General features: G+C 43.2%; 1 protein-coding gene across 2 annotated transcripts in view; it reads left to right on the top strand.

The window, feature by feature from the left end:
* The window catches only part of CREB3L3 (cAMP responsive element binding protein 3 like 3), a 67,778-nt gene extending 46,781 nt beyond the window's left edge, over positions 1 to 20,997 (top strand). For both annotated transcript variants that reach the window (XM_069977903.1, XM_069977901.1), the window contains exons 7-10: positions 12,697 to 12,765; positions 16,144 to 16,228; positions 18,747 to 18,843; positions 20,408 to 20,997. In XM_069977903.1, the coding sequence (XP_069834004.1) occupies positions 12,697 to 12,765; positions 16,144 to 16,228; positions 18,747 to 18,843; positions 20,408 to 20,757 (601 nt within the window). In that variant the 3' untranslated portion in view covers positions 20,758 to 20,997. The remainder of the gene's footprint in view (positions 1 to 12,696; positions 12,766 to 16,143; positions 16,229 to 18,746; positions 18,844 to 20,407) is intronic.
* The last annotated feature ends 1,297 nt before the right edge of the window (positions 20,998 to 22,294 follow it).

Genomic DNA, 22,294 nt, shown 5'->3' with positions numbered 1-22,294 from the left:
CCCTTTCTTTTTCAGATACCGGCATGCAGAGGATTACGTCGGATTTGTTTGAACTACGTCGATGACCAGCGGACTTTAATGTGCAATAAAATGGTCAACGAGGGGTGTGGGGGTGTTTTTATTTGAATAAAAAAAAAATTCTAGGTATATTTGTGTTTTCTTTCATTACTATATAGACTTAGTAGTGGAAGCTGTCTGATAGACGGAATCAATTACTAAGTCGGGGCCTAGTGTTAGTTGGTATAAAATGGCTAACACTAACCCCCTATTATTACCCCAGTACCTAATGCCACCAGGGGTACTGGGAAGAGCCGGGTGCCAGTGGTCCCGGAGCATGAAAATTGGCGCTCCTGGACTGGGTGGCAGCAGGCTGGTAATATTAGGCTAGGGAGGGCCAAAAACAAATGGCTTTTCCCACCCTGGTGTTACTAGGCTGCTGTTGCTTGGTTTTTAACCTGGCTGGTTATGGAAAGGGGGGGATCCTTTGCAGTTTTTTTTTTTAAATAATCCATAATAATTCCATAACCAGCCGAGTTAAAAACCAAGGAACAGCAGCCTAGTAACACCAAGGTGGGAAGCACCATTGGTTTAGGCCCTCCCCAACCTAAATATTACCAGCCTGCTGCTGCCCAGTCCAGGAGCGCCAATTTTGACGCTCCAGGACTACTGGCACCCGGCACTTCCCAGTACCCCTGGTGGCATTGGGTACTGGGGTAATAATGGGGGGGTTAGTGTTAGACATTTTATACCGGCTAACACTAAGCCCTGACTTAGTAATGGATTTCGTCTATAAGACAGCTTCCACTACTAAGTCTATATAGTAATGAAAGAAAATACAACACACCTAGAAATTTTTTTTTATTTAAATAAAAACACCCCCACACCCCTCGTTGACCATTTTATTAAACATTAAACTCCGCTGGTCATCGACGTAGTCCAAACAAATCCGACGTAATCCTCTGCATGCCAGTATCTGGAAAAAAAAAAGAAAAAACACAAGCAAAAACAAACAACAAGTAGGGGGCTAACCCCCTGGGAGCCAGACTGTAACTCCCATGCCCATTCTGGAGATCACCCAGCTTTCCCAGCATCCTGTAAGGTTAACCCTTACAGGATCCCGGGAAAGCTGGGTGATTTTCAGCATAGGCATTACAGTCTGGCTCCCAGGGACTTAACCCTCTGGGGACCAGACTGTTCTGGCACTGCACCTGCACCAGCAAGGAAGGGGGTGAAGTGCCCCCTTCCTTCCTGGAGCAGATGCAGTGTGCTCTCCAATGGTGATGGATGATAGGGGCTGGGGGTTACCTGTTCCTGCTTCCTCGGCTGTCCAGGTAGGCTCCGCCTCCATGACAGTAAGCCCTGCCCCATCGCGCCTGATACGGGGGCAGGGCTTACCAGGACTGCCGAGGAAGCAGCAGCAGGTAACTCCCAGCCCCTACCTTCACCCCACCACCACCACCACCACCTTGGAGAGTGCACTTAAGCCCCTTTCTTGCTGGTGTAGTGCACTCTCCGAGGGGGGGGGGGCTTGGTGGTAAGGGCTGGGAGTTACCTGCTGCTTCCTCGGCAGTCCTGGTAAGCCCCACCCCTGTACCAGCTGCTATGGGGCGGGGCTTACTATCATGGAGGCGAGCCTACCTGGACAGCGAGGAAGCCGGAACAGGTAACCCCCAGCCCCTATCACCCCCCCCCTCATTGGAGAGCGCACTGCATCTGCCCCAGGAAGGAAGGGGGCACTTAACCCCCTTCCTTGCTGGTGCAGATGCAGTGCCAGAACAGCCAGACTGTAACTTCTGTGCTGGGATTTTAAATTTCCCACCCAGAAGCAGACTGCTTTCTGCTTTTGGGTGGGAAACCCTATAGGCAGGGAATCCCGGCTTAATTAAGGGATTCCCTGCTCCTGTACTGCAAGGAGAGCTGCGCTAAGCACCCCTCCTTACTGTACAGCCCCAGGGGGTTAGTAGTGATGCTGCTGCATCACTACTTAACCCCTTACACTCCGTGGACCGGGTGCACTGCACCTGACCCACGGAGCAAACTCGCTCCACAGTATAGGTGGTGAAATAGACCACCTCTAGTGTGGAGTGAGTTTGCGACACATGTGCGACTATTTTAGATAGTCGCACATGATAAATCATGCTTATTTTCTGCGTAAGCTGAAGTAGGCATGATCAGTCTTAGTAGGTGAAATGTTGCAAAATTTTGCGCAGCTATGCGGGTGTGCAAAATTTTGCGACATTTTCACTCCAAAAAAATTGTTTAAAATGATGATAAATCTCCCCTTTCTATATTTCTCATAGCCTGTGATACAATACTAGGAAAATTTTGCATCATCAGTATTGCATCATCAACTGGTATATTGCATCATCTTAGAATGACCAATAGTTATGGTATAAGGCTAGGTTCACACTGCGTTTTTGCTATCTGTGTTTTTTATCCGTTTTTTGCCAAAAACGGTCGAAAAAAACAGATGGATTTGTGTGCATCGGTTTTGATCTGCTTTTTCATTGACTTAGATTATAAAAAAAAACAGATGCGTTTTTTTCAACAGACACAAAAGTGGTGTCAATACTACTTTTGTGTCCGTTAGAAAAAACGGATACGTTTCGATCCGTTTTTTTTCTTATAATGGAAGTCAATGGGAAAACGGATCAAAACGGATGCGCACAAATGTATCAGTTTTTTCGTCCGTTTTTTGCAAAAAAACGGATTGCAAAAACGCAGTGTGAACCTAGCCTAAGGTATCGGGGTAAATGGAACCCATCAATGCTTGCAGATTACTGTTGGACAGGTTGTAAGAGACAATCCCATCCATGTATGAATACAAAAGGCATGTGTAAATGCATCGAGAAGCCATTGAATAAGGAGCAACATTCCAGAGTTCAATAAACATAATTCATTTGTAAAAATTCATGGATATGCCTGTAAATTGTAGTTGATTTCTGATAGAACTAATGGTACTTTTACACGGAGCGATAATTCGCCCGATTGCACGATTAACGATTTTGAATGAACAATGTTTTTTTTATAACGATCAGCGTTTAGACGGAATGATACATCGTACAGAAAAATCGTTATGCGATCGCTTAAGCCTATCTCATACATAGGTGAAATCGTTGAAAGACTGTTTACACGGAACGATCTGCGAATTTTTTGCGAACGACCAACGATAATTTGAGAACATGTTGAAAGATCAAAATGAACGATTTCTCGCTCGTCGTTTAATCGTTCGCTGCGTTAACACGTACGATTATCGTATGAATTCGATCGTTATTGTGCAAAAATGAACGATCAATTGTTCCGTATAAAAGGACCATAAGTTTCCTATGAATATATTTCAAAAGTTTATGAACAATAAACTTGCTTCCTTATGATTGCAGAAGTAATAAATATGTCCGCTGTTATACTGTATTCTATACAATTCACAAAACAGTAACATGAGAACTCTTCTATATCATAGAAACTAGAGCCAATTAACATTTTTCCTTGTGATATTTGAATTCAGCACATAAAAATCATTAAGAAATGGATAATTTTATTTCTGAACCAAACAACTTTGGAAAATTTGTTGACCAGTGTTATCATTCCGTGTAATAGACTCTTAAGACTGGGTTTACTCTGCATTTTTGCAGTCAGTTTTTGTTTATTTCTTTAAACTTTTTCATTAAACAAAACATACAAATCATGGCAGAGAAATGTACACTACCGTTCAAAAGTTTAGGGTCACATTGAAATGTCCTTATTTTTGAATGAAAAGCACTGTACTTTTCAATGAAGATAACTTTAAACTAGTCCTAACTTTAAACAAATACCACTCTATACATTGCTAATGTTGTAAATGACTATTCTAGCTTGGCTCAGAAGGCTAATTGATGATTAGAAAACCCTTGTGCAATCATGTTCACACATCTGAAAACAGTCTAGCTCATTACAGAAGCTACAAAACTGACCTTCCTTTGAGCAGATTGTGTTTCTGGAGCATCACATTTGTGGGGTCAATTAAACGCTCAAAATGGCCAGAAAAAGAGAACTTTCATCTGAAACTCGACAGTCTATTCTTGTTCTTAGAAATTAAGGCTGTTCCATGCGAGAAATTGCTAAGAAATTGAAGATTTTCTACAATGGTGTGTACTACTCCCTTCAGAGGACAGCACAAACAGGATCTAACCAGAGTAGAAAAAGAAGTGGGAGGCTGCGTTGCACAACTAAGCAAGAAGATAAGCACATTAGAGTCTCTAGATTGAGAAACAGACGCCTCACAGGTCCCCAACTGGCATCTTCATTAAATAGTACCCGCAAAACACCAGTGTCAACATCTACAGTAAAGAGGCGGCTGCGGGATTTTGGGCTTTAGGGCAGAGTGGCAAAGAAAAAGCCATATCTGAGACTGGCCAATAAAAGAAAAAGATTAAGATGGGCAAAAGAACACAGACATTGGACAGAGGAAGACTGGAAAAAAGTGTTGTGGACGGATGAATCCAAGTTTGAGGTGTTTGGATCACAAAGAAGAACGTTTGTGAGACACAGAACAAATGAAAAGATGCTGGAAGAATGCCTTACGCCATCTGTTAAGCATGGTGGAGGTAATGTGATGGTCTGGGGTTGCTTTGGTGCTGGTAAGGTGGGAGATTTGTACAGGGTAAAAGGGATTCTGAATAAGGAAGGCTATCACTCAACTTTGCAACGCCATGCCATACCCAGTGGACAGCGCTTGATTGGAGCCAATTTCATCCTACAACAGGACAATGACCCTAAATACACCTCCAAATTGTGCAAGAACTATTTACAGCAGAAGCAGGTAGCTGGTATTCTATCAGTAATGGAGTGGCCAGCGCAGTCACCAGATCTGAACCCCATTGAGCTGTTGTGGGAGCAGCTTGACCATATGGTACGCTAGAAGTGCCCATCCAACCAATCCAATTTGTGGGAGCTGCTTCTAGAAGCGTGGGGTGCAATTTCTCCAGCTTACCTCAACAGATTAATAGCTAGAATGCCAAAGGTGTGCAATGCTGTAATTGCTGCAAAAGGTGGATTCTTTGACGAAAGCAAAGTTTGATGTAAAAACAATGTTATTTCAAATACAAATCATTATTTCTAACCTTGTCACTATCTTGACTCTATTTTCTATTCATTTCACAACGTATGGTGGTGAATAAGTGTGACTTATCATGGAAAACACAAAATTGTTTGGACTTTTGAACAGTAGTGTACAAATATCATCATACATCAGGTACCTTACATAATAAACAGAGAACAGAGGCATATTAGCATTATAAAGCAGTTCCGTCGGGAGAGAAGAACAAGAAGAAGATAAGAACATGGGAACAAGCAAGTCCTAAAGACTAATAAGGTGTAAGCCCAAAGTCTAAGGCAATTACCCAATGATGCAGCATAAAAAAAAAAAAAAAAAAATTTCCGAGGTATACCATATGAAAAAACTCTGCAAGCCAGATAAAAACATAGCATAAACTCACATATAACAAGAAAAACAGACACACATGAAAAGAACACTAGAGAGGGGTTACAGCACTCAAAGTACAGTCCCACAGTTCCCACACCTTTTCAAACTTCTCAACTCTATTGTCATTTAGTGCTGTGAGATATTCCCTGTGCCTAATCTCTCTGATTCTCTGTATCAACATGCCTTGGGCATTCCCAAAAATGTGGAGTAATGTTCCATGCACCCGCCAGCAAATGGGAGATGTACCCAGAAATAAGCAATGTAGTAGATCAGGGGTATGGTACAAATGCATTATAATTTTGTATTGGTTCTCTTTATAACTGACACATGCAGGCTATTTAACATATATGCTTTATGGAAAAAACGGATGCAATTCAGTGTAATCCATTTGGATGTTTTTCCATTGATTTCTATTATTAAAAAAAGAATGGCTGCATTTTTATGCTGCTTTCTTTTTAGCGTTAAAAGTAACCATTTAAAAACGGATTGCAAAAACTCAGTGTGAACCAAGCCGAAGGGTCAAATGACACAACAACCAAATAACTAACAGTCCCGATGTCCCAAAACTTCACGTAACTAGTCATAAAAACTGAACATAAATCGGGAATCAATATGATTCCCTCCTCCTAATCCTCTTTATCGCCTCAGGGTTGAGATCCCACCACATGGCCTCTGTAGCCTTCAACAACCAAAAAACAAAGAAAATAAATAGTTTTTTTAAATCAACTGGTACTGGAAAGTTATACAAATTTGTAAAATCTAGTTAAAAAACTGCAGCCTGAAGCCTGTGTACACGCTTAGGAGAGAAGTAGGTCATGGGCCGTGACTGTTAAAGACAATTTGAGTTTAGACAGTTTGGGCCACTGATAGGAGCAAACTAGCGCTCTCAGCACTCGCTTGCTCCTCGTTCCCCGCTCACTGCCGCTGCTATTACACATGGCGGCTGCAAACAGGTGAGAGATGGGGGGGGGGGGGGGGGCGCCTGGGGCTGCCTGGGTGATTGTTGGGCAGCCCATATCATATAGCAACAGTCTGCGGCCGCAGTTCCTATTCCACACAGAGACGGCATCAGATCGTTGCTGTATGAGTTGTTTGTCTTTCAACAATGTTGAAAGTCAAACGACTGCAATGATCAGCCGACATCGTTCATGTTGACTGATCAATGCCTTCTATTACTTGGAATGAAGAGGGGTAAATAAAGAAGAGGGCCAGGTTCAGTGTAGCAAAACAAGGAGAAGTTTCCCGCCCATCCGCCCTAGACTATGAGCTGTAATGGTTCTTATGTTGTCACTGCTGCTGGTGTGGGAGGCAACCATGGAAATTGGATACAGTTGTTTATGGACAATTGATTTTGAAACAGTATTTGGCAGGCTTTGGCGGTACCCAGTTTGAGTGAAATATCCTGAGACCAATGGACGCATGGGGGAGTGGTGGCTCCAACATGTGTTGCCCTCAGGTTAGGTGGCTGTGACTGAGAGTAAAGTTGAAGACCTTCTTGCTGACTAAAATGTTTTAGTGAAAAGGGTGCCTTCAAGTCTCCTCCTATTGAGAATCTCAAGGGTTATAAAGGTTGCTATGTGACTGTTATAATAATGTTATTTATTCCAGTTATTTATATATTTATATGGAGCATTTATAATATGTTGTTGGTATTTGCTTGTTCATAAAACTGGGATACTTTGGCCTTTGCACCAAATCCCAGTGATATCTGTTGTTTCGCTCTCTTGTACACCATACTGTATGCACAGCTGAAGGAGATGTTGTAAGAGTTAATTATAACTGTTTGTTGATACTATGTCAGCCACTGTCAGGTAATCGTGCTGTAATCAATGATGTAGCCAATCCGTGAGCTAGGTACCACACACACCTCACTCACCTATCACAGGCTAGTATACAGGGCCTTTCAATTGGGGTGTCCCACCACTGTGGTTCTTTTTCTTCTCTTTTTTGTGTTTTATACACCTGTCCAAAAAATTCTTTCGTCAGCTTAAAGCCTAACTATAAATATTTTGACCATTTAGTTTTAGATAGCTTAGGTCAGGATAAGAATTTTTGCAATATACATTTATAAGCTAAAATGAACAGTTTTTTAAATACATGAAGCTGAATGTCCTGTCAGCACTATGTCTGCTTCTGAGTTATTTGTGCAATCCTGCTGGACACGCCCCCTCCCAGGGAATCCGTACCTAGTGTATGGACTCTGACAGCAGCATCAGATAACAGCCCTGACACAGACAGAAACAAAACCTGCTCCCCCACCTCCTAGTAGCATGTTCTCCCCCCTCCCCTCACAGAGGTCACTTAGCAGAGCTGAGGGTGTTGTGTGTGAGAAGCAGCGCAGGGGAGGAGCTTCACCCAGGGGGGATATGCCAGCCATGACTCCAATGTACTGCATGAGGGAGAGTGGGTGAGTTACTGAGGGGAGGACTACAAGTCCCAGCACAACACAACTGTAGCCCTTTCATAGTACAAATAAAATTCTGCAGCAGGTGCCCCCCTCCTCCATGGCTGACATTATCCTACAGTGTTATGAGAGCAAATGACTGTATCTAATCACACTGTGTGTGATACCAACTGCTGGGGCTCTGTATCTAATCTTACTGTGTGATACTGTATGTTGAGGCTGTATCTTATCCTGCTATGTGTGATACCATCTGCTTAGGTGCTGATCAGTGAATGGAGGGACTCAGCAATGGAGAGGGGAGGCCACGCCCACTTTCAGTCAGCCAGAGAAAAATTCATTTATTCTTCTGAGCCAAACAACTGGGAATATCTCAGCAAGCGCACACACTATCAACGCAGTTTAGGGCTCTTTTTAAAGGGTAACACATGGGCTTTTTATTTGAGAAGTTTCATTTTTTGGCTACTAAAATTATAGTTAGCTTTAAAGGGGTAGTGCGGCGGTAAAAAATTATTCACAGACTAACACACATTACAAAGTTATACAACTTTGTAATGTATGTTATGTTTGTGAATGGCCCCCTTCCCCGTGTCCCACAACCCCCACCCGTGTACCCGGAAGTGTGGTGCGCTATACATACCTGTCACGTGCCGACACCAGTCTTCGATCTTCATCCAGCGACGTCTTCCTCGGGCAGACGGCAAACAGCTCCGATTGTTCCGAATGCCGTCCGTCCTCTGCAGCGTCATCCGATGCTCAGCCGCGATTGGCTGAGCATAACTGTGCTCAGCCAATCGCGGCTGAGCAGCTGATGATGCGGCCGCGTCATCAGCCGCTCAGCCGCGATTGGCTGAGCATAACTGTGCTCAGCCAATCACGGCTGAGCACAGTTGTGACGCGGCGGAGGGGGGACGGGCGGCAGCGACTCGGCCGTCCGTCCGAAGATGACGTTTGGCACAAGATGACGGACGGCCCTCGACACGGATCAGGTAATGTATAATGCACCACACTTCCGGGTACATGGGTGGGGGTGGGGGGACACGGGGAACGGGGCGATTCACAGACATAACATACATTACAAAGTTGTATAACTTTGTAATGTGTGTTATTCTGTGAATAATTTCTGAGCGCCGCACAACCCCTTTAAGTGATGCTGGAGTGTTTAGAAGTTATTTTATTGTCCAACACTAGATGTCAGTATTGTATACGTCTGAGTATTGCGCAGCTGTAGTTACTTATGGGTTACTGTTTTTCTCTTGTACTACATGGATTTGTGCACCAATGAGAGCTCTTTCTCTTCTCTACCTATCTCCTTTCTCCTTTCTTCTCTTGCATTCTCTTCTCACCCACTCACATCACATATTACATATGCTGTAGGAAATTGTCACATGGGGATAGGAAGTGTAGCCACACCTTTAGTGAGTCTTACTCTGGTTTCTGTAGAACAAGGACGCAAGCCACAATGGTTCCTACAGCAGTCAAGTTGGGCCCTGGCTTATGCCAGGTCCCCTGTTAGAGGACATGTCCAGTGTAGTCTGAGGTGTGGTAGTGGACACAGTACTCTTAGTGAGTACCAGTCAGGGATCATCCCAGCCCACGCTGTGAACAAGTCTAAAGGTGCAAGACAGTATCCTGAAGAAAGAGGAACTAATGCGGATCACGCAGCTTGGGTGTAACCAAAATTCTGACCACTCTGCTCATCCCAGGTAACAAGGTCGGGGGCTTGTGTCACCTTCTAGGATAGGTCGCCCGACACTGGTGGGCAATAGGTGGTGCAAAGACCAAGGAGACAAAACACGGGCACAAGTATTCTCTCTACTCTCAAGTATTCTACTTATTCTACTTCTAAAGTTCCAGCAGAGCACAATACTACTTTGGGTTGGGACTCTCTCAACATCCTTCTCTCTATTTCTCTGGACTTACTCTACTTCTCAGCGTGCAACCAAGCCAGCACAGCTATTCTACCTCTAAAAGCGACTCTGTACCCACAATCTGACCCCCCCAAACCGCTTGTGCCTTCGCATAGCTGCTTTTAATCCAAGATCTGTCCTGGGGTCTGTTTGGCAGATGATGCAGTTATTGTCTTAAAAAGCAACTTTTAAACTTACAGCCCCATGCCCTACGGGCGTGGCTTAGAATATCTGTGCCCTAACTTTGCACCATCCCTCTGTCCCTCCTCCCCGCCCTCTTCATCATTAGGAATGCCACTGGAACATTTTCTCCATGCTGAACATTTGCACAGGTGCTTAACGATCCAGCCCATGTGCCAGGCTGACACAGCTGACGAATAGGAGGCAATCTGCCTGGAGCATAACTGATGATAAGGAGGGCGGGGAGGAGGGACAGAGAAGTTGTGCCAGCCTAATGCATACACAATCTAGGCCACTCCCGTAGGGCACGGGCTGCCAGTTTAAAAGTTGTTTTTTAGAACAATAACTGCATCACCTGCCAAACGGAGAGATCTAGGATTAAAAACAGCTATCTGAAGGTACAAGCCGTTTGGGGGGGTCAGATTTTGGGTACAGTGTCACTTTAAGCTCTCAGAGCAAGTCTTGTCAGTCAAGTCTAAAGTGTCTTATCAAGGAAAAAGTCTATTGTGTATCACTGTATCAAGTATTCCGGCAGTAAAGAAGAGTTTATTTATTGTAACGGGACTCTTATGATTCTTATCTAAGCACCTACACAGCCATTGCACTTTGGGTCATCTCCCCTTTCTGTGGGTGGCGGTACCAATAGTCCGGGTGGGTCACAACTCCACTCCAGACCACCGTGATAAATGCCCAAGGGACCCCCAAACAGCCCGGCAGGTTACTGACCACAGGGGAAAGGGTATAGCCAGCCTTACTAAAATAAAAGCAGTTGTGCCTCCATACATGTGTGCCCAAACCTGCACTGGTGTCTACACTAGTGGAGTCACACAGCACCATCTAGCAAGTGACCGGTCGCGCCTCATAGCAGTGCACCACCACAGAATCACATAACAGTATATTGTAAAAAAACACAGTTGAGGCCAGTTTTTGCTAAGTAGTCTAGACCAGAGGAGCTGTTAGTGAGAAGTCCTTGTTAGCTCTCTGTCCCTTTCACAAGCAGTATGCAGTGCTAAAACCTAACAAGGGGCAACTAACTAAAAAGAGACAAACCATGCCTGCGCCTAAGAGGTGACAATTTCTTCAGTTGTGCTATTCAGGAAGTCCTTCTACTGTCTGGTCTATTCCCAGTGGAGAACAGTGCTATAAAGCCCTGGACTCCATTAATCTTTGCTTGCCCTACTCGGGTAATCTTGAGGGGTTAGCTGTTCCCCAGTTGTATAGGCCCAGGACTCGTGTTCCCAGTCCTAGCACTCTATGATCTCTACTGGCAATAGGCGGTATTTCTCCCAACCATGAGTACGGGTTACTCTTCTACAAAGTCCTCTTTAGTCGGGTCACTCCGGCAGAGTGATGGAAAGGTCTGAGGATACAAAATCTCTGCACATCCAATAGTATACAAAAAGAGATTTTATTATACAAAAATTAAGAAGACACACACAAGAAAATGAAAGGCTGTATACAGCAATAAAACCTAACTCTAAGGGGGGAGAATACAATAAGTCACCCCACCAACCGGGATCCTCCACATGAATGAATATAACATGCCTGAGAATCTAGCATCCCTCACATGTATGCATAAAGTATGGGGTACAACATGCAAAAATAACAATGAACTGACACAATACATGAAATAATGTATGCAAATGATAAAATATACGCAATGATGTACAAACCAAAATAAAGAACTGAGAGGAGATGAGAGTGACCCCGGTACTGACCCTACCCCACGCGTTCCGTCAGCAAAATGCTGACTTCATCAGTCCCCAACTTTTTAAGCCAAAGCCAAGGCAGGGAGACCGTGCTCAACCTTGCTATAAACAGAGAACAGGTCATAAAGGAAAGATAGAGATTTCTCCTCCTTTCAAATCCATTCCTGGCTATGACTTCAAAAATATGTCAGATATCTCTGTGTGTTACCTCCACAGAATTTTTATTTTTTTTATTTTTGGTGACATTTTTTCTAATTTTCCATTTTTCTATATCATGACAAATTTTGCAGTTTACAACACCCAGAGCCTGAGCCTAAAAGGTTCATTAAGCTGCAATTGGATTGATTCCTCAAATAGCAGCCCAAAGTAAACCGTTCTTAGGATTTTTGTGTATTCGGATAAATAGTATGCCCCCTTTTAGCGTGCGTTCACACATAACGCATCCGCTGCGGATCCCTGCCCTGTACACTATGGGCAGACAAACTCGCAGCGGGATGCACATACAGCTGTGTAATGTCCCGCCCCATTAACCCCCCACCGCCGAAGCATACATCACCTGCTCCCCGCTCTGGCTTGCTTCGGGGCTCCTGACACGTCCTGCTTGGCCAATCAGCGCGCAGCCCCACCGCAGCGCACTGATTGGCTGAGTGGGACATGAAGATGTATGCTCTGGCGGCGTGGGGGGGTTAACGGGGCCGGCTGCTGACACACTCACAGCGGGATGTGCATCCCGCTCCGACTTTGTCTGCTCATAGTGTACAGGGAAGGGATCCGCAGCGGTTCTCGCTGCAGATTTGTTGTGTGTGAATGCACCCTTAAGCCTCTTTATCCTGGTTAACAGTAAACTACACAAGCCTGAGAGACTTTTAAATATGTGAACATAATGCCAAAGGACAACTTTTCATCATAATATGCAGTGGTAAAGACTGTCTTGATGAAAACAGAATTGTCACAGTGCAGTATTAGCTGTTATCACTGTAACTTGTACAACTCATTATGCAAATCTCTGAAGTATTTATAATCTGCTTCTTTTAGGATGTCTGCCTGTACAGCTCAGAATCAGGAGCTGCAACGCAAAGTTCTAATGTTGGAAAAACACAACATGTGAGTGGTATATCTCTTTTTTTTTACATAAATATTCAATTTAACTAAAATCTGTCATATCAACCTAGCTGGTGGCTAGTGGGCTGTAAGAGCCCATCTGAGGCTAATTACAATTTTTTTTTGCAATCTTTTGCATCCTAATATTCTAAATATGAATGGAAATTGAAGTGTGGATATTATAGTTCCTTTGGTCCATTTCTAGCCTGGTACCTTTGTTTCCTGTACATGCTGCTTACTCTGTCTTGCTTTGTGTTAAAGGTAATGTGTCATCAGAAAATAACTTATTGTTTAAATATTGTTTTTATGTTAGACATATTTTTGACGATTTTTTTGTGACATTTTTTCAAATTTTTCATTTTTCTATCTATATTATAAAATAATCATGTCGTCTATGTCCATGAGTCTTGATATAAATCATATCACTAAATGCTGTTAATAATTTAAGTCAGAAAATAGCCCAAAGCATTCTTTACCTACATCTGTAAGGCACCTGACCCAAAGGCCCCCCACCCCTCCCTGAAGAACACCCCAGCCCCAGAACTACTTCTTAACATAATGGGGTATATAGAGAGAATGTATGATTGTGGTAACCCAGGGGTAAGAGTTGTTTCTTCCAAGAGCTAGGTCACTGCTGAACACTGGAATACTGGATACTAGAAATAGAGTGGGGGAAATAGAGTGGGGGGCATGTATACTGAAAACAGAGTTGGGGGCATGGCAAGGCGGGAAGGAGGTGTGGCGCCTGGAAGCAGGTGTATATTTGGTATGTCAAGCACAGGGTCGGGCGCACAGTCAGCCAGATTCAGTAAGAGGTGTGCGCCTCTTAGTAATTTCGTCTGGGGAAATGGGGGCAGGGCCTAACACATCAAATCTTTGGGTCGACAGCAGAATGAGCTTCAAATTATCATTGAGTCAGGTGGAACTTCAAGCCGAGACTGCCACGCACACTCCGCTTGAAATTTCCACCTGAATTCTGTAGTGTGCACATGCCCTCTGCTCTGGACTGTGGATTCCTTATCCTGCACACTACACGACAGGGAAACCTTTAACAGGCGTGTTCTTGGACCTTTTGCCACTCTGAGTCCAGTGACAAGTGCCATAGCGATACCTCACCATCGGTCCTTTCAAATACCACCCAGCAGGGATGGGTTATCAGAAATGGAGCCATAATAGCACACACATCCTAAGGACGGGGGTGTTGCTATTTTTCCCAAGAAAACAGACATTTTTTTTCTAATAATGGGGAAGCTTGAAACAAGAAGGGAAATACTAAAAGGGCAGACAAGATGGACCAAGTTGTCTTTTTCTGCCGACAATCTTCTATGTTTCTATGACTCTGCCCGCTCCTCCCATCCATGTCAAAGGTGCTTTTGATTGACAGGCAAAATGTTGATGTAGAGAGAGGCAGGAGGGCATGCAGCAGCAGGCACCGGCTCTGGCAGCTTCATGCAGCAATCACCCTGAGGGCACACCCGCGTCAGAGGGCCCTACCCGTAATAAAAGGCTCCTAACAGGAATAAAGGAACCAGCCAGATCCAGCTATCCGGCTACACCAACCTGCTGCTAATATTACTATTATTTGCCTAAAGCTCTGCACACTGAGCCTGAGCCCTGCACAGAAAGAAGGGGGGGGGGGTTAATGAGATATAGGTGGGGGTATGTTTCGGGGTGGCATGTCATGTACTCTGGCCGGCATCAGTCAGAAGTGAGGTCCCGGATGATGGATAAGTAGTTACAGTCAATTCAGAGCGCAGAGGGGCCCCCGGGCAGCTGCCTACCCTTCCCAATGACAAAGACAGCTCTAGACACCAGACACCAGAGAAGAGGGACACTAGGACTGCAGAGAGTCTAGACGAGCGATTTTTTTTGAGCAGCACTAAAACAGTTAAATGCCTAAAATCGTTTATTTGTTTTAGTGAGGTTCATTTAGGGTTCGGTTTCGATCGTGTTAAATTTTGGCAAACATGTCAAACCAGTACATTCGTCTCTCACGCTGATATGTCACAGTACAAAAACTTGTAGTCATTGTTAAAAAGATTGGGCTGATGCTAATCTGTATGTACAGTATGCACAGTATGTGAGCGTTTATGAGACATTTGCGTTTGTGGGGTATACAGGAAAAGGGAAAATATCCGACCCGGCTGATGGATGCCCCATCAGCCAATTAGTGACTGCAGTGGTATCCCATCCCAGTCACTGACTGGCTGAGCAGGCAGTCCATCGACCAGGTTGTGAGGTTTCAGCTAAAGGAGATCCCAGAGCGGCAAGCTAACACTGGAAAGGCACAGGGAAAGGAAAGTAGGGATTGTTTATTATATTCTTCCCTGCTCCTGCCGGCTAACAAATTTTTAAAATTGGACTTCTCCTTTACTGCTAATAGAAGTGGGCATATATTCCAGATATGATCTCTGCCTGCATGCAGGCATAAATGTGATAAATGCTGCTCATGCGGAGATCACCCATGTCCCTCTTCCTGCCCCCTTGGTAAGCATGGCACAGACCTAATGTCCATTTGCACAAACATTTGTAACTCTTTGCTGGGTCTGTACTAGACAAAGCATTAATAAATCCTCTTCTGCCCACGGTGTGCTGGTGTATATGTGCTTTTTTTTTTTTTTTTAATTCTTGTTCTAGTGTAATGTAAATTTATTTCAGTTACTGTTGTCTTAACGTCAATTCAGACCAGTCTCCTGTGGATCATTTTGTGTAAGTGATAATCGGTTGGTGTAATAGGTAATGTTCAAAGGCAATGTCGGCTGATCGTTGTCTTTCAACATGTTGAAAAAAAAATCCCGCTAGCGATGGTCTGCTGGACGTCGCTTTGTGTAATAGCAGACTGACACTATCTCCGATGGCCTAATCTGACAATCTAAACATTGTCCGGACAGCCAATCCCGCAGCTCCCCCCGCCCTGGGGCTCCTATCTGCTTGCTGTTGGTGGATGTAATAGCATTGACAATGAGCGAGGAAAGAGGTATAAGCGATTGCTGATCTGACAGGTGAGTGCTTACTTGCTCCTTATATCGGGCCGTGTCATGGCGCCTTTAGTGAGGCTGAGATTAACTCATCTAGAAGACAGATTGCATCTTTGCAGCAAAAAGCATACATTTATGTCCATCTAGCAAAGTGCCGACAGCGCCGACAGCGAGTGAGGAAAGAGGATTAAGAGAGTGTTGATCTGACGGTCAACGCTTGCTTGCCCCTCATATCGGGCCATGTAATAGTAAGCGGAGATAAACTTATAGTGCCATCTAGAAGACAGATTGCATCTTTTCATCAATAGACATACATTTATGTCCACTTAAAAAAGTGCACTTTTAGTATACAAAGAGAAATACATTAATTAAAACCAGTAACACTATTTGCTTGTCTGCATAGGTCCCTCCTTGAACAACTACATAAACTTCAAGCACTGGTTTCTAAGACTACAGGAATGACAGCTCAGACAGGAACATGTGTTGCAGTAAGTCACATCGGCTATTCAACCTCTATTTTTTATCCTTGTAGTATAAAAACAATAGAGTATATGGTACTTTATACAACAGTAAAAGAAAAAGATATATTCAGCAACAAAACGTGTTTTCAAGAAGTGTAACACGGTCATGTATTTTGTAAATACATGACAGACCTCATAGGTACATGTGACTATAGTTTGAGACTACATGTTTGCACAACCAAACATAATTATTGCTATAGATGTTTCTTTCAAGTGAAGTAAAGCCTAAGCTGCAACTAATGCCTCTAATTGATTGGTAAGTAAGGAAAGTGAATAAATGGTAAGAAACATTTCCACAACATCCTCCTCCATGACAGCACCAAGATTGCAGATCTACCAGGCAACAAGACTAGAAACTAGATCTGACCCTTATAAATAAGCATAAACCAATATACACAGAGGTGATTTACCTTTATCCATGTGAATCCGGTGTTTATTTTGCGCCATTTGTAATACAAACTAATGCTTGGCCGGATGTCAAACCAGATATGGTGGCGCTAAAACTGTTGCATCGGTAGAACACACAAGTGGGGTGCACTGCTAGCGACCACAACCAGAAGTACATAACCTTCTGGTGCTTGACTGGATGTGATGTAAAGATAAGAGAAGCACTGCGGTGGAACGCACATATCCCTACATGAGTAAGTCTCCATAAAGAAAACAAGTATAATTTTTACGATATTATGATCCCTTTGATTTGAGATTTAAATGCGAGATTATTCCTACTGAATTGTCCTTCTTGGATGTCCTGATCAGGAAAGATGGGGAGAGTGGACTCTTTACTACATCTACCGCAAAACCCACCGCAACAACTATCCTATCTCTCTTTACACTTTCACACACACTCCTCACCCACTTACAGCTCAGCTTATATGCGCTGAAGAAAACAGTTACATGGGAAAGAGGAAGTGTAGTCAGGTTCCTGTGCAGATAGGACATAAGACAGGACAGTCTCTGCTGCAGCCAAGCTGGGCCCTTGCTCCTGCCAGGTCCCCTGTCAGGGACAAGAGAACAAGTATCCAGAAGTGTGCAGTCTAAGCTAAGACTCAGGCACATCAAGCACTATGCACTGTTAAACTCCTCTTAAGAGAGGACTAGCCAGAGATAACCTGAACCCACGCCAACCCACGGACAAGGAGAAGTCACAAAGCAGGACAGTATCCACAATAGAGCCAAAGAGCCAGGAACTGATCCGGACAGAGCAAAGTTGTGATAAGCCTAGGAACTCTGTCTTGCAGCCCGGGTGTCAGCAGGGAACCCTCAGCATTCCGCTCATCCCAGGTAACAAGGTCTGGGGCCTGTGTCACCCTCATAGGATGGGTCACCTGACACTTGTGGGCATAAGGTGGTGTGAAGATTAGTTCAAGACACAATGCACAGGCACAGGTGTTCTTCTTAGTCTTCTTCTTATAAGTCTTCTACCTCATCCTCCAACATCCCGTCACAGCACAGTACTACATGAGTTGAGACTCTCACGGCATCCTCCTCTTTGCTACTCTGTTTCTTGTTTTACTCGGCACAACTCAACGAACATGACTATATCCTACACTGCACTTCTACTACAGATCTGGTCGTTATATTGTGAAGTGTTTATTGGGAACATTGTCAAGTGTGTTTCAAAGACTTTATCTAAAGGAACCTCATACTGTTGAACCTGTATTACCTGCTGCACATTTACAAGCAGTAAACTGACTCAACTATATCCACAATATTACCCCAAGGGACCCAGTAGCAACCCGGCAGGACACTGACCACAGGGGAAAAGGGTATTACCGGCCTTGTAAAATAAAAGCAGGCGTGCCATCACACCTGTGTGCCCACCAGGCACTGGCAACATGTGACACTAACAACATACCAGGGTGAGGCTGTATCTCAGCCATCCACCACCAGAGTGGTGTCACACTACAACACCTAGCAAGTGACCGGCTGCTTCTCTGATATATCATCACACCGGGGGTACACCACACTGGCCCCTGTTAGTCTCTTCTTCATCTGGTTACTATGACATCCTGACCTCACAGGAACTGGGCTGCACAGTCAATTAGTGACTGAAGAAGACCATTGCTATTGTCAGTGGTTCACTAAGGGCCCTATTACACCAACAGATTATCTAACTGATTTTTTTTTTAGCCAAAGCCAGGAATGGACTATAAACATAGAAAACGTAATAAAGGAAATACTGAGATTTCTCCTTTTTTCAAATCCATTTCTGGTTTTGACATAAAAAAATCTTCCAGGTAATCTGTTGGTGTAATAGGACCCTAAGTGTGCCTGGTCCTATGTGGAACATCACAGAAACCCGGAAGAAGTGGAGAACAGTGTGGGAGCAGGATTGTATAACATGCTTATTTTTACCCCACCCCCAGCCATGGAGGCAAAATTTGTTTCCCCAGACAATTTCATTAAGTGTAAATGATTTTTATAATATTTTTTTCCTATTCAGATTTTTGTCTTCAGACCCTTTTAATAGTCTCTCTATTTGCAGGTATTACTACTGTCTTTCTCCCTTATAATTTTCCCGTCCATGAGTCAATTTATAAAAAACAAAGCCCAAGAAGGAAGTGATTTCCAACCAGTCAGAGGTAAAATACTTATTTTCCATATTCTTAATAAACTATTTGTCTCCATTGATACAATTTTCAGGCTTACATTTGATGTATATGTAGGGATACTGGTAAAAAAGCACAGCTGGGATACTGGTAAAAAGAGCGCAGGTACTGTATACACCCCACCTCTGCAGTAAGGCTTTCCCATACTGTATACCTCCCTCCCCCTCTGTAGTTGTTCACCCATGCTGTATACATTCCCCCTCAGCAGTAAGCCCCCCCCCCCCATACTGTATACCTCCATCCCCCTCTGTAGTTGTTCCCCCATACAGCATACAACCCCCCTCTGCAGTAAGGCTCCCCCATACTGAATACCTCCCACCCCTCTCTGCAGATCTTCCCCCATACTGTGTATATACCCCCCCCCCTTGCAGGTAGTCCCCATACTTGTACCTCCTTCCCCCCCTCTGTAGGTGTTCTCCCATACTGTATACCCTCTCCCCCCTGTGCATGTAGTCCACATACCTTATACGTCCCCCTTCTGTCCCCCCATATTCCATGTACCTTACCGTGCATCTTATTACTACTCTTGCCTTCCCAGCAGCTTATGTTGAGCAGGTGGGGGAGGAGCATAGCAAGTCTGGCACTGATTGGCTGATCAGTTGACTGTAACTAGAGCTTATATTTAAATTAGGGCTTATATTTCCAAAAGCTTGCAAAATGAAGCTAGGTTTTATTTTTTGAGAAACACAGTATATAAATATATAATAATATATAAATACAGCACTTTAGAGAGCAGAGCCTTCATTGGATAATGTGTGTAATGTCTGACATTACTTATCATTATCCTCTTGGGATATGCCCCTTTTGTTATGTGCTAGACCCAGGGATTTATTGTTTTAAGATCAGTATTTGATGAAAAGTACAGAAGATAATTTTTGTCCTGTGGTGGTAGTGCAAGTGGTGGTATTTATGTAACATAGTAACATAGTAAACAAGGTTGAAAGAAGACAAGAGTCCATCAGGTTCAACCTAGTGAAACCCTACTGTGTTGATCCAGGGAAGGCAAAAACCCCTATGAGGCAGACGACAACCGCCCCACCACAGGGAGAAAACTCCCCCCGACCCCAATGGTAACCAGAAAATTCCCCGGATCAACGCATCACCGGAAATCTAATGCCCATAACTTGTAATATTATATTGTTCAAGAAAAGCATCCAGGCCTCCCTTGAACTTATTTAATGAATCGGCCATGACAACATCATGTGGCAGAGAGTTCCACAGTCTTACCACTCGTACAGTAAAGAACCCGCGTCGATGCTGATGATAAAATCTTCTTTCCTCTAGACGTAGAGGATGTGGTTTGGTTTTACACAATATATTTTGTTTTTTTTCTAAAACCACTGTGCTTTGAGTCTAGCAAAAAGAAAACAAGAGGCAGAATATAGTTAATTAATAATTAAAAGGCAAATATACATTAAAATAGCTATCCAGAGGTACTCCTCAAATGTAGCCCATGATGTGTATAGGACCTTATGTCTTCCTGATTGACTTTTACTTTCTTGCACATAACCCTGTTAATATTACCTGATATTCCTAGTCTTTTCCAGGTCCTTGCATAACGCAGCATCATCGAGAGTATTACATTTTCAACATGAGACCCGAGAGACTGCACATTGGGGTAATCCAGGAATCCAGACACATCACAAAGAAATGAGGTCTCTTAGAAAATACTTGGATGAGGCACTGTCTATTAAAGCACAACACTTAACAGAGACGCAATCAACTGAAGTAAAGAATCAGACAAGCCAGCTAAATGAAGACCATGCCCCATTAATGGAGGGCAGTAAAGAAGAAAGCCTACATGGGTCAAAGGATGATTATGTGGCACCAAAAGAGATGACACATGTGTCCTGGAAAGAGCCCTTGAAACAAGAGGATGAGCTGTAACAATTTACAGAACTACAATGTTTGAAAAACGGCAGAAAAGCTAAATCATATCTTTTTGATATTAGATGATTACATTATTGCACCATAAAGTGTGGATTTTAGTATTGATCTCCCTATGGAATGCAGCCCAACAACTAAATTAAAATAAAAAAAATAAAATAAAATAAACAACACCACTATACTCACCTCCCCTAATGTCCTTGTGGCTATGCATCCTTGGTCCCCCACAGGTCTCTAGATACCCGAGCTCCAATAATGACATATTAACTTATGACCACCACAGCCGCTGCAGTGGCCATGTGTTAACATGATGTATCTTTATTCTTTACCCAAGACTAGATAAACGGATTCTTGGAGGGCACCAAGGAAGCATTGGCAAGTAGCAGCAAGGGGTTGTTGTGGTGAGTATAATATATAGAATTTTTTTTATTTTAAACTTATACCTTGGCTTTCAGATTTTGCTGCAATACCATTTTAGGCTATGTTCAGTGCACAGTATTTTGCAATCAAAACCAGGAGTGGATTGAAAACACAGAAAGGCTATGTTTACACACTGTTGAAAAGTGAGTGGATAGCCGCCATTTAGTGGCAAATAATTGCCGTTATTTTAAAACAACAGCTGTTATTTGCCATTAAATGACGAACATCCAATCAATGTGTGTGAACTAAGCTTTTCTGTGTTTTCACTCCACTCCTGCTTTTGGTTGCTAGATGCTGACAAAAATACTGAGAAAAATACTGTGTGGGAACATAGCCGAAAACAGGAAATATCCACAATTACTCGTTCTGAGCATTTAAAAATCTGCACCATAGGTCAGTTTATCTGTAAAAAATTTATGTAAAAACATATTCCTGTACTTGCACAAGATACTAACATGTAAAAAAAACTATACTTATTTGTAATCATCATGTTTATAAAATACAACTTGTTAAAAAAAAAAAAAAAAAAAAAATCAAGTCAGCTACACTGTAAAATTTTAAACTTATGATTCCTAGAATGCAAGCATTTAAAATACATACTTGTTAGTACAATTTAGTAAAAAAAAATCTCAGGGACATGTCCAAAGATTTGATCAGTCGTTCCCCAACCAATCCCTGGAACAATCAGAGAGAAGCGAGATGTATCACACTTTCTCCCCAGCATGCAGCAATCTCTGTATTGTTTCTCTGGAAAGCCCCATACACTAAAGGCCATATTGGATGGCCCAGCCAGCTCGATAATCATGTGAGAAGGGCTCCAGCACTTGCTTTAATCACCCGTCAACCGTGCATCGCCTATTACATGAAGAGATGTGCAGCCGGTGGCTGATGATTTTTTTTTTTTTTTTTCACATTTTGAAACACAAGCTTGATTCTCCATTGCATATTGCATATGTCTAGTACAGAAAAAAAAAACTGTCTGAAAAATACAGTATAATGCCTTAAATTCTGAACTTATTGCTGCCCACACCTCAGACTCAATCAAGATGTCAGACATCTATTTGATAGGCCAGGCTCAATGGCCCATAGGCTATGCAATCAAATATTTTTCCCTTGC

Source organism: Dendropsophus ebraccatus, chromosome 7 (assembly GCF_027789765.1).
Source record: "Dendropsophus ebraccatus isolate aDenEbr1 chromosome 7, aDenEbr1.pat, whole genome shotgun sequence".
In the NCBI taxonomy this organism is placed as follows: Eukaryota; Metazoa; Chordata; class Amphibia; order Anura; family Hylidae; genus Dendropsophus; species Dendropsophus ebraccatus.
This window is presented reverse-complemented; position numbering and strand designations above follow the sequence as displayed.